This window comes from Notolabrus celidotus, chromosome 1, assembly GCF_009762535.1.
Source record: "Notolabrus celidotus isolate fNotCel1 chromosome 1, fNotCel1.pri, whole genome shotgun sequence".
Lineage (NCBI taxonomy): Eukaryota > Metazoa > Chordata > Actinopteri > Labriformes > Labridae > Notolabrus > Notolabrus celidotus.
The window spans coordinates 3,037,930-3,058,682 of record NC_048272.1 but is presented as its reverse complement, the minus strand read 5'-3'; the positions used below and the strand labels follow the sequence as shown (position 1 = coordinate 3,058,682).

At 40.6% G+C, this 20,753-nt stretch overlaps 2 protein-coding genes and 1 long non-coding RNA gene across 4 annotated transcripts in view; 1 reads left to right on the top strand and 2 right to left on the bottom strand.

Moving 5' to 3' along the window:
* Positions 1 to 13,761, bottom strand: part of ikbke (inhibitor of nuclear factor kappa B kinase subunit epsilon) — a 22,031-nt gene extending 8,270 nt beyond the window's left edge. Inside the window, exons 1-8 of the mRNA XM_034681227.1 lie at positions 13,326 to 13,761; positions 10,198 to 10,297; positions 9,779 to 9,916; positions 7,468 to 7,597; positions 7,207 to 7,388; positions 4,211 to 4,371; positions 2,430 to 2,540; positions 2,130 to 2,309 (exon numbers count right to left, since the gene is read on the bottom strand). Of these exons, the coding sequence (XP_034537118.1) occupies positions 2,130 to 2,309; positions 2,430 to 2,540; positions 4,211 to 4,371; positions 7,207 to 7,388; positions 7,468 to 7,597; positions 9,779 to 9,916; positions 10,198 to 10,296 (1,001 nt within the window). The 5' untranslated portion in view covers position 10,297; positions 13,326 to 13,761. The remainder of the gene's footprint in view (positions 1 to 2,129; positions 2,310 to 2,429; positions 2,541 to 4,210; positions 4,372 to 7,206; positions 7,389 to 7,467; positions 7,598 to 9,778; positions 9,917 to 10,197; positions 10,298 to 13,325) is intronic.
* On the top strand, positions 13,335 to 20,753 carry LOC117811145. The gene is made up of 2 exons (XR_004630942.1): positions 13,335 to 13,584; positions 19,638 to 20,753. It is a non-coding gene; the product is annotated as an uncharacterized LOC117811145 (long non-coding RNA).
* The window catches only part of srgap2 (SLIT-ROBO Rho GTPase activating protein 2), a 96,038-nt gene continuing 92,106 nt past the window's right edge, over positions 16,822 to 20,753 (bottom strand). For both annotated transcript variants that reach the window (XM_034681211.1, XM_034681219.1), the window contains exons 20-23: positions 20,020 to 20,157; positions 19,564 to 19,807; positions 19,373 to 19,483; positions 16,822 to 19,275 (exon numbers count right to left, since the gene is read on the bottom strand). In XM_034681211.1, the coding sequence (XP_034537102.1) occupies positions 18,724 to 19,275; positions 19,373 to 19,483; positions 19,564 to 19,807; positions 20,020 to 20,157 (1,045 nt within the window). In that variant the 3' untranslated portion in view covers positions 16,822 to 18,723. The remainder of the gene's footprint in view (positions 19,276 to 19,372; positions 19,484 to 19,563; positions 19,808 to 20,019; positions 20,158 to 20,753) is intronic.

Below are 20,753 nucleotides of genomic sequence, written 5' to 3'. Positions count from 1 at the left end.
CTGCCTCTACTTCCCCTGACTCTAGTTACTGCCCCTCTCGCTCGTCCTCGGGCCTGTCCCCTCTGACCTGATGAGGTGCTTTGCTCAGGACTGTAGTCCGGATCAGAGTCTAAAAAGCTCTCACCAACAAGCAGAATAATTAATGACGTTCAGTAAGTCCTACAGAAAATATATATTTATTGTAGCGTCTGTCCGGACGCTGTAGTGATGACGAGCCGATTCGTGAACACGTTGATCTTTAATAACCGGTCACTGTCTGCCGTGATCACGACAACCAACAAAACAACAATCAATGTTTGAATGAATGAAAAACGTCTCCTCTCCTCTCTCCCACTCGCACTCTCTACACCTCTCCTGATGCCTTCACTGACCGTCAACACTGTAGTAATTAAGAACATCTACACTGAACAGGTTTAACAAACAGTAGAGCTGTTACAGTATTATATATGTGTTATAACTTTTCTCCTGATATCGTGTCACCAGTACAACTGGATAATGCTAGCATGACAGTTGTGAGTACTAACAGCAGCCATGTTTGTTTGTGTTTTTAACTTTCACTATGAGAATGTTTTGGTGAGGACCGGTTTTGAATCAGTCACCATCATATGGTCGAGAATCAGCGGCGCTCGTGCATGTGAGCGGGGGGGGGGGGGGGGCGTCGTTTTGGAGGAGCTCTGAGGGAGAAGGGGAGGGGTTAGACGGAGTCATGAGGAAAAGCTACATTCAAATTCATGCCGGTTTTCCGAGACTACCAACCCCAGCTTTAAATGTATTATTTTAGATAACTTAAAATAAAACATTCTAGAAGACATCTCACGACCCCCCCATTTGTGCCTTGCGACCCCCACTTTGGGAACCCCTGCTCCAAGAAACCGATGGCTTGTTGGTGAGCATATATTATGTTATATTTATCTTAAGTCTCTATCCTGTTTATGCTAAAAGGTTGTTGTTTTTAGGTGACCAGGGATATGGCCTTAAAACCGGGCTTGTGACTCCATTTGGGAATCCTGAAACCCCCCAAGATGTGCGCCATAACAACATCCATGCCCACACGTGTCATAGTAGAGCGCACATTTGGGCTGCTGTTGGCTCGTTGAATGTGTTTGGACACAGCTGGTGGTAACTTACTCTACACCCCTAAGAAAGTGTGCACGATAATTGTGGTATGCTGTGTTCATTAAATGAAATGAATTACCATTAGGCGACGGTTGAATATCATCACTTTATCCCTCAGTTCAGGAACACATTCCTGATATGGAGGTGTCTCCAATAATCTCAGGCGTTCTTTAATCCTGAGCTGTCAGGTGATCAGGTGGTCCTTGTCATCCTCCAGTTTCCTTCCTTCTTTTCTGTTCTGCTAGTCTTTTTTTTGCGTACACTTTAATATCAAACCATTTTTTCTTAACCTGAGCCACGGTGTGAACCTCAGGAGACACAGCATTAACAGCCTCAGTAAGAAACCCAGGCTTCATTTTTTTTATGCCATGGTGACTCTTTCTGATACGCTTTGGAAATAGTTTTTTTGCCTCAACCTCCACAACAATCACCTCTACCCCTCTTGTCTTGATGCACCAAACAAAAGTCCTTATATGGATGAACTGGGGCGTGGTAGTATGCTGATTGCAGGTTGCGTGCACGCGCTTGTCAATTTAGGATTATTCTGATTTACTAATATACGCAAGGTGATGAGAACAAAATTGGCTGGTACGCATGTGTCATGAATCCGACTTTGATTTTGCCTATGCACTTATTTTATGCGCAGAGTGAGAACATTGCTACGCATTTATTAGTGAATGAGTCCCAATGCCTTTACTGACATTCCAAAATATTTTGAGATTTTGCCATTTAAACTGCAAGGCAAACATGTTGCAGATGTGAAGTAACTGTGATTCAAACGAAGGCTCAAACAAGCCCAACTATTTTGCCTTGGCTCGTCACGGCACCTCGAACAGAGCTTTAGCCATATTTTTTGTTGTCAGTATGTTTACCACTTTCATTTTTCTCTGTCTTGATTGAGTCATGGGAAAAAAAAAGTATCAATGAAAAGTTAGCTTCCACACTTTTGTTGACAAAACTGGCACTGGCAGAGTTCTAGCTTCATGTGGGATGATATGTTTCCACAGACTCACGTGTTGTAGTGGTGTATGTAGATACAATGCTCCTGAGCCTGTTGCAGAGAGAAAAGATGAACTGGCTGCCGCTGCAGGATATCTGTTGTGGCTGTGAAGAACTGGTCAAAACCCCAACACCTGTCCTGATCGGCCTCCAGTATACCTGCTAGTACTGGAACCAGCTGCATTGTCAGACCTCTGCAGACAGAAAAAGAGAGAGACAGTGGGACAGAAATGAATGGAGGAAGTTGCATCACATGTTCATATTAAGGAGTCACTTTCCAAACATATTCAAATACTCATTATAATGTGATTTACTGTGAGAGTCGACAGTTGTGAGGTAGGTTGTAGCTCCACTCTATAGGTCCATCTGCAACGCGCTGCACTCCAGCTACTGCACCCATAGGCTTCTCTGTAGTTATTTTGAACCTGCACAATACAATGATGGATTAATTAGATACTCAAGTTCTGACAAAACCCAATGATTCCTGATACAATAACATGCAATACATCTGCCTCTCAAAAGATCTCTTAAGATGCCATTTGTTTGCACCATGGTAGGGGAGAACGGGGTTGGTTGTCACACTTTTTACTGTTTTGATGATTGCTCATCATCAAAACATCTTCCAATAGTCATTCCTGCATTAAATTGAAGCTTAAGGTGTTGACTTGAAATGTGTATCCCTCTCATTTACCAACTCATTGTAACAAAGAGGCAATTAACTATCAAAGAAAGTCTGACACATTTTGACAACCAACCCCATCACAGGGTTGGTTGTTACACACTATGGGTTGGTTGTCACACACTATGGGGTTGGTTGTCACACACTTTGGGGTTGGTTGTCACACACTATGGGGTTGGTTGTCACACACTATGGGGTTGGTTGTCACACACTATGGGGTTGGTTGTTACACACTATGGGGTTGGTTGTCACACACTATGGGGTTGGTTGTCACACATTATAAGGTTGGTTGTCACACACTATGGGGTTGGTTGTCACACACTATGGGGTTGGTTGTCACACACTATGGGGTTGGTTGTCACACTATGGGGTTGCTTGTCACACACTATGGGGTTGCTTGTCACACACTATGGGGTTGCTTGTCACACACTATGGGGTTGGTTGTCACAATGGTATTTCAATGGGAAAAATCTTTTAAAAAAGGCAAGAAGGCAGAACTAAATTTGAAAGTTTAGTTGCACTGACAAGTGATAGGCCTACATAATTTAATGCATTTTAACATAAAATGAGCAAGGAACATGAACAGGAAACACATCTTTAGGCCAGCCTATATAACAACATAAAGAACAAAACAAATAGGCCGAACAATAATGGCCGACTCAACTAGGCTACATGCAGTCACTGTCTGAGTTACAGTGATGGTAAATGTAGGGTCTGTGCACTCCAACTCATTTCACCATGCATGATTTTGCCAACATAGGGGTTGGTTGTTACATGTGACAACCAACCCCAAAGAGAATGTGACGACCAACCCCAATGTGTTACTATCAAGGCTGACAACCATCTAACAAGTAGTTAGCTAGCTAATAAAAATCTAAACTATAGCTTTCCCCTCACACTTTGTAAGGGCAACACTTGTTTTGTTATAAACCCATCGTTTAAAAGCCTAGAATAAAAATACTGAGGAGCTGAATATTTACAATTTGACATGAAAAACACAAAAAGACCTCTCACCTCAAGTTCAGCTGTCTTACTCCAGAGAAGATTATGTAGGTGAGCTCTGATCCTAATTCTGGAAATGTCCATACCCCAATTTGAGAGACAGCGCCCTCTGGTGGCGAGATATAACAAGTGTGCCAACCAACCAACCCGTGTGACAACCAACCCTGTTCTCCCCTATACTATAAAAATATTAATGAAGTGGTGATGGTACATCAGACAGGCAGTTTAAGAGAAAACTCTGTCATAACTTCCTGTAAATGTGAATCAATTACTGATCCAAACAATGATGATCAATTGTGAATAGAAAAACTAACTTTCCTAGCTTTGGTTAAAGAGCTGTAGATTAAAATTCAGTGTTCATAACATAAGTATTCACTAATGTGTGTTCTTGAACATCAAGTTTCAACTTAGTACATGGTGGGTTTGTTCCTGCGGGGTCCTCCAAACGGTATGAAGGGAAGACTTCCTGCGGCGGCGTGGTAAAATGTCACACCGATACTCCACAGGTCTACGTTCACACCATAGGATTTCAGGTGAGGCTTGCGCAGCACAGCACGTTCATACATGTCTGGGTGCTACACACACACACACACACACACACACACAAACACACAGACACACACAGTCAAGTCTCTACAGAGGATAACATACATATACTCTACCTTCATGTGTTCATGATGGCTAAGTTTATTATGTAACCTTGTCACGTGTCCAGTGTAAGAATTGTTTCTTTCCAAGAAGTCCCCTCCTCATTAAAGGGACATTTCAGTTTTTTTGAAGTGGGATCATATGAGTTACATTACACTAGTACTCCTGCTAGCCACAATGAGTGCCGGTGAGCTCTTCCCCTTTAATGAGAAAATTCCCAGAAGACCGGCAGGTAAGCTAGGCTATAATTTTCTGCAGACGGGGCCACCTCCTTCGCGTAATTTCACTTAAATTGAGAAAATATGGTCCAGGAACTCATCACGGTGCAAATGCATGAACCAGTAGAAAAAATTGGAGCTATTCAGTTTGCCGTCAGAAACCCCCTTTGTTTTGTTTTGGGACTATTTTCAGACGCACCTCTCAGACCGGTGTTCTTCCGCTGCATGAGCACGGATACACGCTGATCAGCTGTTTGGATCAACAAGCACGTAGCAGGATCAAGTAGCGTTGTCGGTCTTTAGAGTGAATTAAACTCACTTTTCTGCACATTTAAAAGATGGGACGTACCTGTCTTTATCCCAGCTGTTCAAACAAGCAAACCTCCTGTAAGGCAGGGAACTCTGGATGATGAGTGATGCAGACTGGAGCCGTATGTGAGCCGCTGGTATCCTCTGATTCAGAAAGGTCCTGAAGTATTGTTGTCACTAAGTCCCTCTCCTGACAGCAGAAGCTCTCTGGGTTCGTTGGCATGGGCTCACAGTTTACACACCGGCACCACCAGGTAACGTGGGATCTCTCCTGCTCACTCGTTAGCGCAGAACTTTCTCCCCTCTCTTCTTCGTTGGTACGTTGGGTCTGCATCTGGAGTTCTTCCTCTGTAAACTCTGGTTCATAGAGGTATCCTCTTGTGTCCACAGTAAACGGCATGTTATCGTCGCTGTCAGAATCACTCATTTCTGCAGTTTGTAGTTTTTGTTCCTAAAAGTGTTTACTGCTAAAAATGCTACATGCTTGTTGATCCAAACAGCGTGTATCCGTGCTCATGCAGCGGAGGAACACCAGTCTGAGAGGTGCGTCCGAAAATAGTCCCAAAACAAAGGGGGTTTCTGACAGCGTATTCAAGAGCTGCATTTTTTTCTAGTAGAGCATGCATTTGCACCGTGATGAGTTCCTGGACCATATTTTCTCAACTTTAGTGAAATTACACAAAGGAGGTGTCCCCGTCTGCAGAGAATTGTAGCCTAGCTTGTCTGCTGGTCATCTGGGAATTTTCTCATTAAAGGGGAAGAGCTCACCGGCAATCATTGTGCTAGCAGGAGTACTAGTGTAATGTAACTCATACGACCCCACTTAAAAAAAATGAAATATCCCTTTAAAAGCAAAAGTCACATCCAATTTTGAAGCCAAAAGAACTAGCAGGCTCTGCTTGACATTCAATAACCTTATGATAATTTAATATTTAAGTTTGTCCACTAGAGGGCAACCTAGTCATGATAACAGGAGTTTGCTTTGAGGTATCAAAATCAGGCTTCTCTTCAAGACCTGTCTGATAAGAGCCAAAGACAACAATGGAAACAAATGATTTTCCCTTTGAGCTGGAGCAGATTTACATACACCTACTAACATGAATAACATAGTAGTTCAGATCAAAGTTGAATGAATATTCTTGTGAAAATGTTGTGTTTTTAAATAACTTATAACTGCCAATCCTCGGGCTCTTTGGGGAAACTTTTTGTTGATGCAGTATTATTTTATCATATATCTATTGTCTTGACTGTATTCAGCCCCTCCTCCAAAAAAAAAAACATGAAACAAATATATCAAAGTGGTTGATGGGAGTGCAATTGCAATCAGTGCTTTTGGGTTTATTTTCCTGTATTTAATTATATATTGTGTATCATGTTGCCAGACCTGTTCATTTTTAATCAGCAGGATATATTACAAACAAGTTAAATAATGTCAATGGAATTTGGGTTTTTGAATATTGATGGCTTGGCAGAGACATGCGCTCATCATTCTGAGAGGAACTTTATATAGAAAAATACCATGACCCTGAGAGCTCACAGCACTGCAACTTAAGAAAACACATGCAAAAAGACAAAACACAAGCAAATTAAGAAAACATCTTCATCAATTTGAAAACACATGCACAGCATTTAGAAAACGCGCTGCAAAGACCACAACACAACACATTAGAAAAACACGCTGCAAAGACCACAACACAATGGAAGTGTTTCCAGAGGATGCTTAAAAGTGATGCACACGTCCGGACACGCTTGTTATTGGCGCAGATTTTGAGTCACAGCGCTGTTAAGGTTCTCTTACCGTCAGTGGTGTTGGAAAATCACTGCAATAGGCTGAATAGGCGATCACAATGTTAAAATAAATCAAAAACATTTACTTTTATATCTCATTTTCCAACACCACTGACGGTAAGAGAACCTTAATAGCGCTGTGAGTCAAAATCTGAGTCAACAACAAGCGTGTCCGGACGTGTGCATCATTTTTAAGTGTCCTCTGGAAACACTATTTGAATCACACTTTTCTAATGTGTTGTGTTGTGGTCTTTGCAGTGCGTTTTCCAAATGCGGCGCATGTCTTGTCAAATTGATGAAGATGTTTTCTTAATTTGCTTGTGTTTTGTCTTTTTTGCATGTGTTTTCCTAAGTTGCAGTGCTGTGAGCTCTCAGGGCCACCGTAGAAAAGCCTTGAATTCAGATTGCATATTCCTAGATGGCACAAAAAAAAGTCTGATATCTTACCAGATACTCTTCAGTTCCATAAATAGAATCAAACTTCTCATTATCATCCAGCTCTCTTGCTGCTCCAAAGTCAGTCAGCTTATAAACAGACTTTCCATCCTCCCCAACCTGCCGCATGATGTTACCGGGCTTAATGTCCCGGTGCACCACTCCCTTTTCTCTCAGGTGGTTCATCCCCTGCACTTCAGTTAAAAAAAACAACAGAGAAACTTCAGTTTTGCTCTGTGAAATTATTTGGGAAACACTAAGAGATACACCCACCTACACACTGTAATACTGTGAGGAACTCTGTTTCAGGCAGGCCAAAGGCGTTTTCTGGCTCCTCGAGCAGACTGAGCAGACTCCCTCCTGAACAGTACTCCATCACCAGCACCTTCTGCTTAGAGGGCAGCTAGAGACAGAGAGAGAGGGGGGGTTGGTAAAGCTGCAGTTTAAAGAACAGTTTATGAAAATAAAAAAATAAAAACTCTACTAGAACTTTATGAAAAACATGCAAAAGTTATTTTATCCTAATCTATCCTAACAGTGTGGAAACAGGGTTTTATTCCATCAAGGCAGCTAAAGTGTTTTTTTTGCAAACCCTACTTGAATTAATGCCAACTTTCACTTACAGCTTAAGCCTTTCCACTAATACAATAAACTTTGTCTAATCAACTGTGACCCCCAGAAGGGCTTGATGAAGCCTGTGCTGTGCTAAGGCATGGATTAGGGCTAGCAGCTCAAGGAGCGGATTGTAAAAAAAACAAAAAAACAATACCATGTTAAAGAAAGTAGGAAAAAGAAGGAGAGCTGTGTTCCGTTTAAGCAGCACAACCAAACTCTTCTCTTAACATCTTACAAGGGAGATACAAGAGCAAGGACAAACAAGGGTAACTTTATATTTATTAATAAGGAACACCAGAACCATTAGACTGTAGCTTTGTTAAAAGGTAGAAAATATCAGCGTTATGTTTAGAACAGTGGTGTAGGCCACCTCATGCAATCTGACATTGTTACAGTGCATTTCATCTTATTTAGCTAAATTTGAGCCATAAACCCTGAAGTGTGTGAAGCCCCTCTAATCTAGCAACCCTTGATCTGTACAGAAAAAAATGGTACAAAGATGTGACCAGCCTGATGAAACCTATTTTTTCAAGATTGTTTATAATTGTCATTTCCTTTAAGTGAATGCTGATTGCTGACAAGCGAGAAGAAGAGGTGATTCTGCACAGGACAGTTTAAACCAAGCGGCAACCTCCGGTCTAAAAATATGAGTCCAATGTGGAAGTGTTAAAAACTGCAGTTCATTGAGGACCCGCTTGAGGCTGGCTCAGGAAGTACCGGAAGTCACATACACATGAATGGGAAAAAGACGATCTTTACAGCAGAAATAAACATGTTTACAGCCCGGTTCAAAAGATGAGTGTGGTCTGGATAGCTCATTTCTCGATCGGCTCACACTGTACGGGGGTTGAATTCTTTCCTAACGCAGCAATTTCAAAGATATTGAGATTACTAGTCTTCCAATGAGAGGCAGAGCTGCCTGTGGGAACACTGTAGCTGTTGGCTCGGAGGCTCAAACTCCGCCTCTTTACGTCACACTGGCTCCACAGCAGCAATATGGCTGCCGCTGATTGTCCTCAAAACAGCGCTTCAGAAACAGATGGGTGACGTCACGGATACTGCGTCCATATTTTATTCAGTCTATGGTTTAAACCTGGAAATAGTTTTAAAGGGACATGAGACGTCCTTTCCTCTGGAGCGTCGGGTTAAATGTGTCATTAGGTAATTTATTCAATTGTTTCTAAAGAGATGGAATGAAACTACACGCAAAACCAACCAAAAGCTGGTCAATACCATAGACTGTATAAAATATGGATGTAGTATCTGTGACATCGCCCATCTGCTCCCGAGAGCTGTTTTGAAGCCAATCGACGGTGGCAGCCATATTGGAAATGCGGAACTCAACCAGGCATAGTGTGACGTAAAGGGACGGAGTTTGAGCCTCCTAGCCAACAGCTATGTGTTCCCGACCGGGGCCAAGTCAGTCATGTTCTTATTCGGGCAAACATTTGTAATCTTAATATCTTCTGAACCGTCACGTTAGAAAAAAATTCACCCCCCGTACAGTGTGTGCCGATAAGGAGATTAGCTTCGTAGAGCCAAGCCGTTTTTTGAACCAGGCTGTAAACATGTTTATTAATGCTGCAAAGATCGTCTTTTTCCCATTCATGTCTATGTGGTTTCCGGTGTTTCTGCAGCCAGCCTCAAGTGATTCTCAAAGAACTGCAGTTTATAACACTTCAGCATGGGCTTCATATTTTGAGACCGGAGCTTGCCACTTGGTCAATACCGACTAACATAAACCCTGGTGGATTCCCACTGTTTTTTGTTTTTTTGTTTTTTTTACCTCTGTCTCTATCAAATTATCTCTTTGGTATAACTTTGTAAATTTGGGCACCACAGCCTGCTAACCATACATTATCCCTTACTTAATTAATTATGGATTAAAGTAGCAAGCCCTATTCTACAAAGTAATAGCTGAGTTTTTGTTTCCCTAGCTCTGAGTTCACACCTTCTATGGTAGTTTTACCTCTTCAACGGTGAACAGCTTGACGATATTGCTGTGGTTCAGCTTCCTCAGCATCTCGAACTCTCTCATCTGGACCTCATGGGGGCGGTTGTAGCTATTTGCATTAAACACCTTGACGGCAACCAGCTCACCCGACCTCTGTGCGCACACATGTATGCGTGCCCACGCACATGTGCAGACACACACACACACACACACACACACACATCAGCATTACACAACAAAGCATCATTTAATGTCATCAACTTCATCGGCACTGCAACCACAACCTTTTCTTATCACACATCCTGGCCTCGCTTTCACTCAAAATGTAGGTTGAAACTTCTACAGTAATGGAAGTAGTGACGTAAATGAGCCTATCTGTCAAAAAACAATCTTACAGTGCCACTACGTTGACAAAATCCCCCACAGTGTGCTACCTTGTTGCGAGCCTTGTAGACACTGGCAGTAGCCCCTTGACCCAGGACATCTTGTAGAGACCACAGGTAGTTTGTGGTACTGGCTGTGATCCCCGACATGCTGGGGAGGAAAAGACAGATTATTATTGATAGACAAAGAGTAAGAAAAGCTGTGACAGAGTGAGTGACAACATCTCGTAATGTTCCAGGGGAGTTACTAAATACACGTGAGTCAAGAAATACAGAAATAAAATTGCTACATACTGTCAAGTGGTTATCTGTTAGGTCAGGGGTTCCCAAAGTGTGGGAGACCAATGAAGGGTTGTGAGATGTCTTCAAGATGTGGGGATTTTTTTGAAGTAATCTAAATTGGCTTATTTTACCCATTATTGTAAAAATATTGACAAAAAATGGAGTTACATTTAAATAAAACCCTGCAAATAAGCACATCTCATTAGTTTTCTGCCTTTCTTTGTTGCCAGATGACTCCTAAATTTAGGGTTAGGGTTAGCAAACAGTTAATTAAGTAGGTAAACTCATTTTGAAGTTGAAGTAAATGAAGTATGAAGCAACATTTAATCACTTTGTGGGACAGTAGGGGTCACAAGTCTTTTTGGCACCTATATTTTGGGGGTCACAGGGCTGAAAAGTTTGGGAACCCCTGTGTTAGATGACTTACATGTTTACAAGCTTGAAATAAAACCTCATAACATATGTCAGTGTTTCCCCTACCATTATACAGGGGGGGCGGGGCGCCCCCCCAACAGCGGCCCCCGCCCCCCTTGGAAGTTCAGTAAATTGTATTTTCTACATATCGCCAGATCACAGCAGAAGTAATGCAGGGTTACCTCTCTTATAGATCAGGTCTTAAACTTGTTCTTTTATTAAACAGACTAAATATCCTTATGTTATTGATCTTATTTACATGACAGGATGTCATTATGCTCATCTGCTCTCTGTATTGCATGGCAGCGTTCCGCTCCATGCGCACACAGACACACAAACACGTGCGCTCACATACACACATCACAGCACAACGATACGATAAATGTTCATCAACAGCTCGGTTTTTCAAGACGAAAACGAGACTATGACGAGCTTAAGTGCATCAAGGGCACCTCGGCAGTGCCCAGGCAAGTGAACCAGCACCTCTAACCCATCATTGTTACCTGGTTGCACTAATAAAGTGAAGTGCTATACATCTGCAGTTGTATTATTCTATAATCAATTTGCCGTCTCTTACATTAAGCATGAAAGAGATGATTTCATAGATAGCTGTAGACTGCACGTCATTCAATGAGGGGAACACATTAGACTATTTAGGAACTAAATTAGGAACTACATTTAGACAGTCATACCAGCTTGATCATCACTGAAAATGTCCTGGAAAATGATCTCTGGAAAAGAGTTGGAACCCTGTTGTATAAATCTAAATTGTATTTTATTGTATTTTATTTCATTTTACTTATTGAAACTTCTTCTTGATTGTACTTATGTCTGGGTTGCTGTAACAACTGAATTTCCCCCTGGGGGGATCAATAAAGTAATATCTTATCTTAATAAAACACCGCAATGCATATTTCTGTTTGTTAATTAATAACAACCAACCAGTTCATGAAGTAGGCTGGTTTATTATGGGGCGCCGTTTGTAAAGTTGTGCACACCGAAAATAACAGCAACATTTCTCCATATTTAGCTCCAAAACATCATACAAATGTGGAGTGCATTTTTAAAAGTCACTTTTTTTAAATCACATTTAGAGGAATATTTGTGATCTTCTTTAAATTTAATTTTGTTGTGAAAAATATAGTAAGTTAAAATAATTGGTAAATGCAAATGCTAAATAAAAATAAAAATATTAAATATTAAATATTAAATATAAATATAAATATTAAATATAAATATAAATGCTCAATGTAAATCTAAAAGTTAAATATAAAGATAAATAAAAATGTTAAATATAAATGTTAAATATAAATATAAATGTTAAATGTTAAATATAAATGTTAAATGTTGCTCTGCGATCCTAAATATTTAGCCTATATGCAGATTCACATTGCCGCCTAGCGGAGATACCAAAATAAATGCTTCATAAAGCGATACAGAATTAGCAATAGCAACTTAGCTTGTCCGTACCATAGACTGTGTCAGTTCTGTCTCTGAGCATTGAGAAATTTCTTTATAGACTCCAAAACGGTCTATCAAGTATTTCTACAGCGGGCAGTCCGGCTGTAACCCACTGGAGTGACACTGACAGACTATGATTGGGATATCTGTATCGCTTTATGAAGCTTTTATTTTGGTATTTCCGCTAGGCAGTAGTGTGAATCTCATATTTAGGATCGCAGAGCAACATTTAACATTTATATTTAACATTTATATTTATATTTAACATTTATATTTAGCATTTATATTTATATTTAACATTTAGATTTATATTTAACATTTATATTTATATTTAACATTTAAATTTATATTTAACATTTATATTTAACATTTATATTTATATATAACATTTAGATTTATATTTAGCATTTATATTTATATTTAACATTTATATTTAACATTTATTTAACATTTATATTTATATTTAACATTTATATTTATATTTAGCATTTAGATTTATATTTAACATTTATATTTATATTTAGCATTTATTTAACATTAAGATTTATATTTAACATTTAGATTTATATTTAACATTAAACATCTAGATTTATATTTAACAATTAGATTTATATTTAACATTTAGATTTATATTTAGCATTTAGATTTATATTTAACATTTAGATTTATATTTAACATTTATTTAACATTTAGATTTATATCTAACATTTAGATTTATATTCAGCATTTAGATTTAGATTTAACAATTACATTTATATTTAACATTTAGATTTAGAATTAACATTTAGATTTAGATTTAACATTTAGATTTAGATTTAGCATTTGCATTTAACAATTATTTTTAACTTTTAACTTGCTCTGAATGTGATTAAAAAAAAGTGACTTTTAAAAATTCACTCTACATTTTTATGACGTGTTGGAGCTAAATGTGGAGAAAAGTTGCTGTTTATTTTTGGTGTGCACAACTTTACAAACGGCGCCCGACAGTTTATTTCAGTAAATGTTAGTTAGAAAGAGCTTACCTTGATGGCAGCAGGAGTCAGCCGTGCTGTATGTGAACTCTGTCCCAGAAAAATGAGCCTTTGCAAGTACTGTGCAGGACGCTGTTCCAGGAAATATGACCTCAAAACCTCTGCTCTCAACAAAAGCTGGTGCTTTTACTCACTGGTTTTTACAGAAAATCCCACTGGACGGAAAACAAGAACACCTACGTAAGAAACGTCTTCCGTGTTTAGAAACAGAGACAGCAGCATACCTGCGTGATGGCAGCTTTCAGAGCAGGTAAGCCTCAGGTACAGGGAGGACCTGCAGACATGTTAATAATAAGTTACACTATTCTTTCGTTCTCTCCCCAAACCCCCATGGGTGTTTTAAAGGGCAGCAGCTGGTGGCATAGAATTGCAGTGTGTTTCGGGAAGTGTTGGTTTCAGTCAACACGGGGCGGGCTCTGAGTTGGATGAAGGCGGAAATAAGGCAAAGTGCAAACTACAGTTTTTCAGATTATCTTGAAGCGTCACGGCTTCCCTCCCCTCAGTGTTATGTCGCTACACATTAGCTGTCCTGTCACACTCCTGCACTCCTGCAAATAGTTTAGACGTGGGTGGCTTTCTTTTAATAATACAATTCTGTTACAGTATTTCTCAATTGCTGAAACACATTTCTTGACATCCACTACGCTTTTCTCAACACTATACGCACAAAACCCAATTTTCAAACTACATTCACCAAACCTCTGACTCTTCCTACAAAACCAAACAATGTTGTCAGATCAAACCCCAAGACAATCAAAGTTAAAACAACAAGTGTTACTGTTTGCTTGAGTTTGGTTCTGGTTCTGTTTGCTTGAGTTTGGTTCTGGTTCTGTTTGCTTGAGTTCAGTTCTGGTTCGGTTCTGGTTCAGTTCTGGTCCGGTTCTGCTTCAGCTCCGGTTCGGTTCTGGTTCAGTTTGCTTGAGTTTGGTTCTGGTTCTGTTTCCTCGAGTTTGGTTCTGGTTCGGTTCTGTTTGCTTATGTTTGGTTCTGGTTCTAGTTCTGTTTGCTTGAGTTTGGTTCTGGTTCTGTTAACTTGAGTTTGGTTCTGGTTCTGTTTGCTTGAGTTCAGTTCTGGTTCAGCTCTGGTTCAGTTCTGGTTCAAGTTGCTTGAGTTTGGTTCTGGTTCTGTTTCCTCGAGTTTGGTTCTGGTTCGGTTCTGTTTGCTTGTGTTGGTTCTGGTTCTGTTTTCTTATGTTTGGTTCTGGTTCTGGTTCTGTTTGCTTGGGTTTGGTTCTGGTTCTGTTTGCTTGAGTTTGGTTCTGGTTCCGGTTCTGTTTTCTTGAGTTGGTTCTGGTTCTGTTTGCTTGAGTTTGGTTCTGGTTCGGTCCTGGTTCGGTTTGCTTGAGTTTGGTTCTGGTTCTGGTTCTGTTTGCTTGAGTTCGGATCTGGTTTGGTCCTGGTTCGGTTTGCTTGAGTTTGGTTCTGGTTCTGGTTCTGTTTGCTTGAGTTCGGATCTGGTTCGGTCCTGGTTCGGTTTGCTTGAGTTTGGTTCTGGTTCTGTTTGCTTGAGTTTGGTTCTGGTTCTGTTTGCTTGAGTTTGGTTCTGGTTCTGTTTGCTTGTTTGCCGTTACCCCAAACCGTAACCGTAACCCTAGTCCTAACCCAAACCCAAACCCTAATCCTAACCCTAACCCTAATCACAATCCTAACCCTAATCATAACCCTAATCACAACCCTGTCCCTAACCCTAATCCTATTGCGAACCCTAACCCTAATCACATCCCTAACTCTAATCATAACCCTAACCGTAATCACAATCCTAACCCTAATCCTAATCCTATTGCGAACCCTAACCCTAACCTTAACCCTAACCCTAATCCTAACCCTAATCACATCCCTAACTCTAATCATAACCCTAACCGTAATCACAATCCTAACCCTAATCCTAACCCTAACCCTAATCACAACCCAAACCCTAATCCTAACCCTAACCCTAAAAAACCCTAACCCTAATCACAACCCTATCCTCAACCCTAACCCTAATCACAATCCTAACCCTAATCATAACCCTAATCCTAACCCTAATCACAATCCTAACCCTAATCCTAACCCTAATCATAACCCTAATCACAACCCTGTCCCTAACCCTAATCCTAATCCTATTGCGAACCCTAACCCTATCCTCAACCCTAACCCTAATCACAATCCTAACTCTAATCATAACCCTAACCGTAATCATAATCCTAACCCTAATCCTTACCCTAACCCTAATCATAACCCTAACCCTAACCCTAATTATTACCCTAACCCTAAATAAGAAGTTTTAGCAGGTTTAAAATGTTTCCTGTGTTCATTTAGTTAATTACTTTCATCCACAAAGAGTTGAAAAGGTTTTGGCTCAGCTCACTTCAGGCCCTCCTGAAAAAAATTCCACCTGTTACAGCTTAAACACATAGTTAAGCAACTAAAAAATGTGATAACAAAAACATTCTACCGATAAACCATTTAGTTCAGTAAATTGTTTCACTGCTTGCTAATATTGATTTTGTTTCTATTGTATAACTGTTTATAACTCTTTCTTCTTTTCTACTTGTATGCTTTTTTTTTGTATTTTTACTTTTACATGTTTGAAATAAAGTCATCAAATCAAATCCAAATCAATCAGTAAATTTTTCCTCCCTTGCCTATGAACACATAATCATTTAATCAACACATAACTTCAATTTGAGCCTCACATGAGCTCTTAATGTCATCCCCTCACATCATGCTTCATAACCCCCATTCTAACGGTATACTGACACAGATCTGAATATATTCTATTATTGACTTTTAATAAATATTTCATGGACAATTTTAATGCGATGTAATTTGTTTTGGTCTTAAGAATTGTTAACAAATTCAAGAATCATTATAGCAAGCAATGTTTATTAAAAAACAGATCTACTACAAGAACTACACATAGAATTATATAAGGCCTATTTGATTAAACTACTATTGCTATTACTGTACAATATTGTACCAAAAAAAGAGTGTACCTCTGCAATGTACAACATTGTATATACAAAGTACATCTGAACACAGGATTCTCCAGTAATACAGAGACAACTATAAATAGATTTGACATTACAGTCTTTTTTTAGTTCTGCTTTTGTTTCAAATGGACACAAAAATGCATATTTAACAATATTCAAATCCAACAAATCATCCCCACACAGTTAGTCCACACCCAAGCCAAGTTGTTCAAGTGCACGATGATTGATTTGAGATCATAGAGGGTCCCAGCTCCCCTTAACAGCACAGCCAGAACATAAAAAAACAAACAACCACCCCCCTGCATGTATGTGTTCCCTCCAGTTGTCATAATGAGGTAAGAGCAAACTCAAATACACCTGGTAATACATAATCAGTATACAGAGATACAAAAAAGCCACTTATAATTCATTACCTGGTGGAGAGCATAAAGGAATGCAGTGTGTCTGGGTGACTGGGAGAGGCATGGTACAGGGCAATATGAGGATAGTTCAATACTTGTTCAAGACGATGAAGATAAATCCAAAGTAGGCTTTATTCAGTTCACCCTGAATGGCATGCATCAGTGTTTGAAAAATTATTCACATATTCCTAATTTCATCATCAGATCTAAATTTGTAAAGGTATATAATAGCAAAAAGAGCAAAATTAAAGTCCTTGGATTTGGTTTCCTCTTTCTACTTAAAGCTGATCTGCCACTGCAGTTGTAACAGCAAGTGACTGAAGACAAGACATTTCATTTATCCCTGCAGGCTTTTTTTTTTTTTTTTTTTTTTTTAACCACTCACATGTACACAGTGCATATTTACTCACTCAAGAACATGGGAGAAGTGTTTTTTTTCCTGCATGTCTCCCTACTGTTGCTGTTGGGTGGCATCCCTTTTTGAAATGTGGCAAAGGGCTGGGCTAATGTGCAAACATACTATACATCCACGCATGCTCACACACATGCACACACCCAGACGGCTACACAGTTTGACATTTAACCATTACTGAAGCTGAGTACTCATTAACAACAAGAAAAATAATACAAAATAAGAGCAAAACTTTGCTTAAGAACGCATCGGATGAGGTGGTTGGTTGTGCTTCTATCTAAACACACTCTGGAGGATCCCCAGCTCCTTGCTTCCAGTTATCATCATGATTATTTAACATACATACACACCATTAGATAATAAAACCCCTTTTTTTTTAATGTTAAGTCTGAAGTATATAATTAAAGGAGCAAGCTGTAATGTTGGTTAAGTTGGTTTTGTTGCTTGTACTGCAGATAAAGACGCTGATACAAACCAGCAAGCTCGTCATATTAGCTGCTGTGTATGGCCCCAGCATGCAAGGAAAACCTGAACGGCGTTTAGCTGCCAAAAAACACCACCACACACACACACATTTGGAGAAAATGTTTGTGTGTGTGTGTTTACAGTCCAACATTAAAATGCTGGGTTTCAGTGGTCCTCTACATACATAATAGAGCTGCAGGAGAGAAGCAGCCTAATGCCTCTAACTACCAGCTTTCATGCTGACGTTTATTGCTATGTCTGGATTTTTAAATTATCATATGCCTTGTTAAGTGTAGGAGAACACTTCTCCTGCCATGCTCCCCTTGTGGTGCTAGTACTGAACAGCAATATAAAAAAAAACACACACCAACATATCAAACACTGGAAGAAGAGGGAAAATAAAGCTCTTGATCACATGACTTACACTGATATTTGGCCCAGTTTTCTTTTCTTTCATCAACCCACAAGTCCACCTTTTATCTCTATTCATCTTCCTCTTCTGAAGCAGCAAGTCAGCGAGTTACATTTTTTTTACACAAAGTGAGAGCTTAGCATTTCACAGTCTATCGTCATGAATCAAACGCTCCTTTCTTCCAGTCCGCTAGTCATGGGTCATAAAAAAAAAACAAAAAAAAAAAAACAAAAGGCAGAAAACAAAACTTGTCATGTCTACTATACAAAATCAAACAGTGCTTTTTGTTCCTCACTTAGATCTATGTGTAAAGGCAAGTAACACTCTCAAGCCCACTCAAACACAATTTTCAAACATCACAAACTAGTGTGTGTAAGCTGTATTTCTGTAAGTGTCCATCTCAGGCTTTTTTTCCCTTGTGATAGATCAGAAAATCCAGGGAATCCTGGAATGGTGGCAAAAAAAAAAGACGAGTCTCTGAAGGGTGTTTTCACTCATCTCCACCCTTTGATAGTTTACCTGTAGTAAGCAGAGCTGCCAGGAGAGGGCAGAGATTACTGTTGACAGTCTCAAGGGAATATGGCGTGTCTAGGAAACCCGCCCGGAGAAGAGGGAGGGAATGCTACACATGAGTAGTGGGTTAAAAACAGATGAAGTGCTTTCTGCACCTGGTAGAAGAGCTATAAGAATCAAAGAGTTTGCAAGAATCAGGTTGAAGTTAGAGATCCTAAGCAGGGCAGGATTTGTCATTAGACTGGGGAGGAGGTGGAGGAGGAGGGGTGTGAGGGAGAGAGTGTGTGTGCCCTGGGGGTGGAGGAGGAGGTGTGGGCGGAACAGTAGAGGTTGGCGAGCCCATGGCTGGGCTCCCACTTCCTCCTCCACCCTTTGGGAACACCACCGGCTTGGGCCTTGTTGCTGGGGGTCGCAGCTCTCTAAAGGAAGGTACAGATGAGGAAAGGGAGGAGGAGGAGAGAGAGGGGGAGGTGGCAGAGGGCAGGGGGCTCCGCGGCTGGCTCTTCGACTGGCGGAAGGAGGAAGGCACATCACTGGCGGAGGAAGCACTGCGTTGTAGCGGGTGCACATGCGTTGAACCCCCCTCGCTGTCCCTCAGCAGACGGGAGTGGAGCGGACTGGATGGCTCTGACACTCCTCCCCCTCCACTCACTCCTTTCAGCTGCTCCAGTGTGTCCAGGACCACATCAGGAGTGTGTTTGGAGGTGCTCTGTCTCTCCAGCTTACTAAGCTCACTCAGCCCAGAGCTCACTGAAGCCTCAGTGTCCTGCAACACAAAACACAGACAAGGTAGATGTTAGCTTTTGCCAAGGAGATACAGAATGCAGCAGCAGGAGAATGTAATCTGCAAAGTGGAGTAGTACCTGGAAGCTGTGCTCCACCTGGGAGAAGACCTCCGGGTCCAGCGGTCTGTGGTTGCTGAAGCTCTTAGAGCGCCCTGCTGTTGATGGTTTGCGTAGCTGCGGGCTCTCCACCTAAATTTCAACAATGCCCTTAATTTAGTTGTTGTCAAATTAAAGGAAACCACACAGTGACAAGTATGACTTTACAGTACCTTGGTCTTCAGGGAGGAGTGACGGGTGACTGAATTGAGGATGCTGTGAGCACTGACAGGCCGTTTGTCTCCAGTTTCTTTGACCAGGGCCCCTCCAACAGGAAGAGAAGCCGTTCTCACTCCTCCTCCTCCTCCACCTCCTCCACCTCCGCTGCTGCTTCCACTGGGTCCTGGACTGGTGCTCTCACTCTCTGAGCCCCGGAACGTCCTTCGGATGCTTCCAGACTCTGGACGTTTCCTCAACCTGAACGAATACCAAGTATTCTGAGTGAAAAACCTCTTGTACACTTTATGTCAACAGAAAACAAACATAGCAAATGGAAACATAATGTGAGCTGTGTATTCTGTAAACAGACCCAAAAACTGTTCACCTTGCACACTGTCTCTAAGTTTTAATACTCTAAGATTTCTGCAGTCATATTTGAGTCTGATTTGACTCTCCAGATTTTTACATACTTGTTCAAGTTGGCCAGGTAGATATCAGCCACATGAGCTCCAGTGGGAGAGGCAGCACTGCCTCTAGTAGACACCCTCTCCTCCAGCAGGTCCCTGCTGTCCATATCAGGTTTTGGACTCCCTCTGCCCCCGTCCGGCCTGAAACATTCGAACAGTAGTGTACTGATTGTTGCTGGGCTTCCAAAACACATCAAACCAGAATAGCAGGACCTGTTTTCCTCAATGACTGATTACTTCTGAATGATCAACATCACTTACAGGTCACTCATCTTATTAGGAGAAACTGTGCACTCTTCTGACTCCACCAAAATAGCAGTAATAAAATGTGATGTGAACTGTAACACTTATCACTTATCATAACAGACGTCTACTTTTAACTAAGATAAGAAGCAACAGTAACTTTAAGGGGAAGTCTGGTATGAGTCAGTCTGAGTTTCATTCTCAATTTTGTCTTTCATGACTACAATTAGGACAAATTTTGACTCATCACACATATGTTATCATCATGTGCCTAATTAACAATTTTTAAGGTTGACAAATAAGTGGATGTGTTACAAGCTTAAAACAATGCAGCACAGTCAACCAACTTCCTTAACAACAGGACTTTCCAGTGAGTGAATTTCTGTTCACTGTGGTCAGATTAAAGATCAAGTGTCATGTTTCCTGTAACTGTAGCTGTGTGAGACTGTGGCGTGAGGGCCAGAACATGAGATTAAAAAAATAACATGAAAACA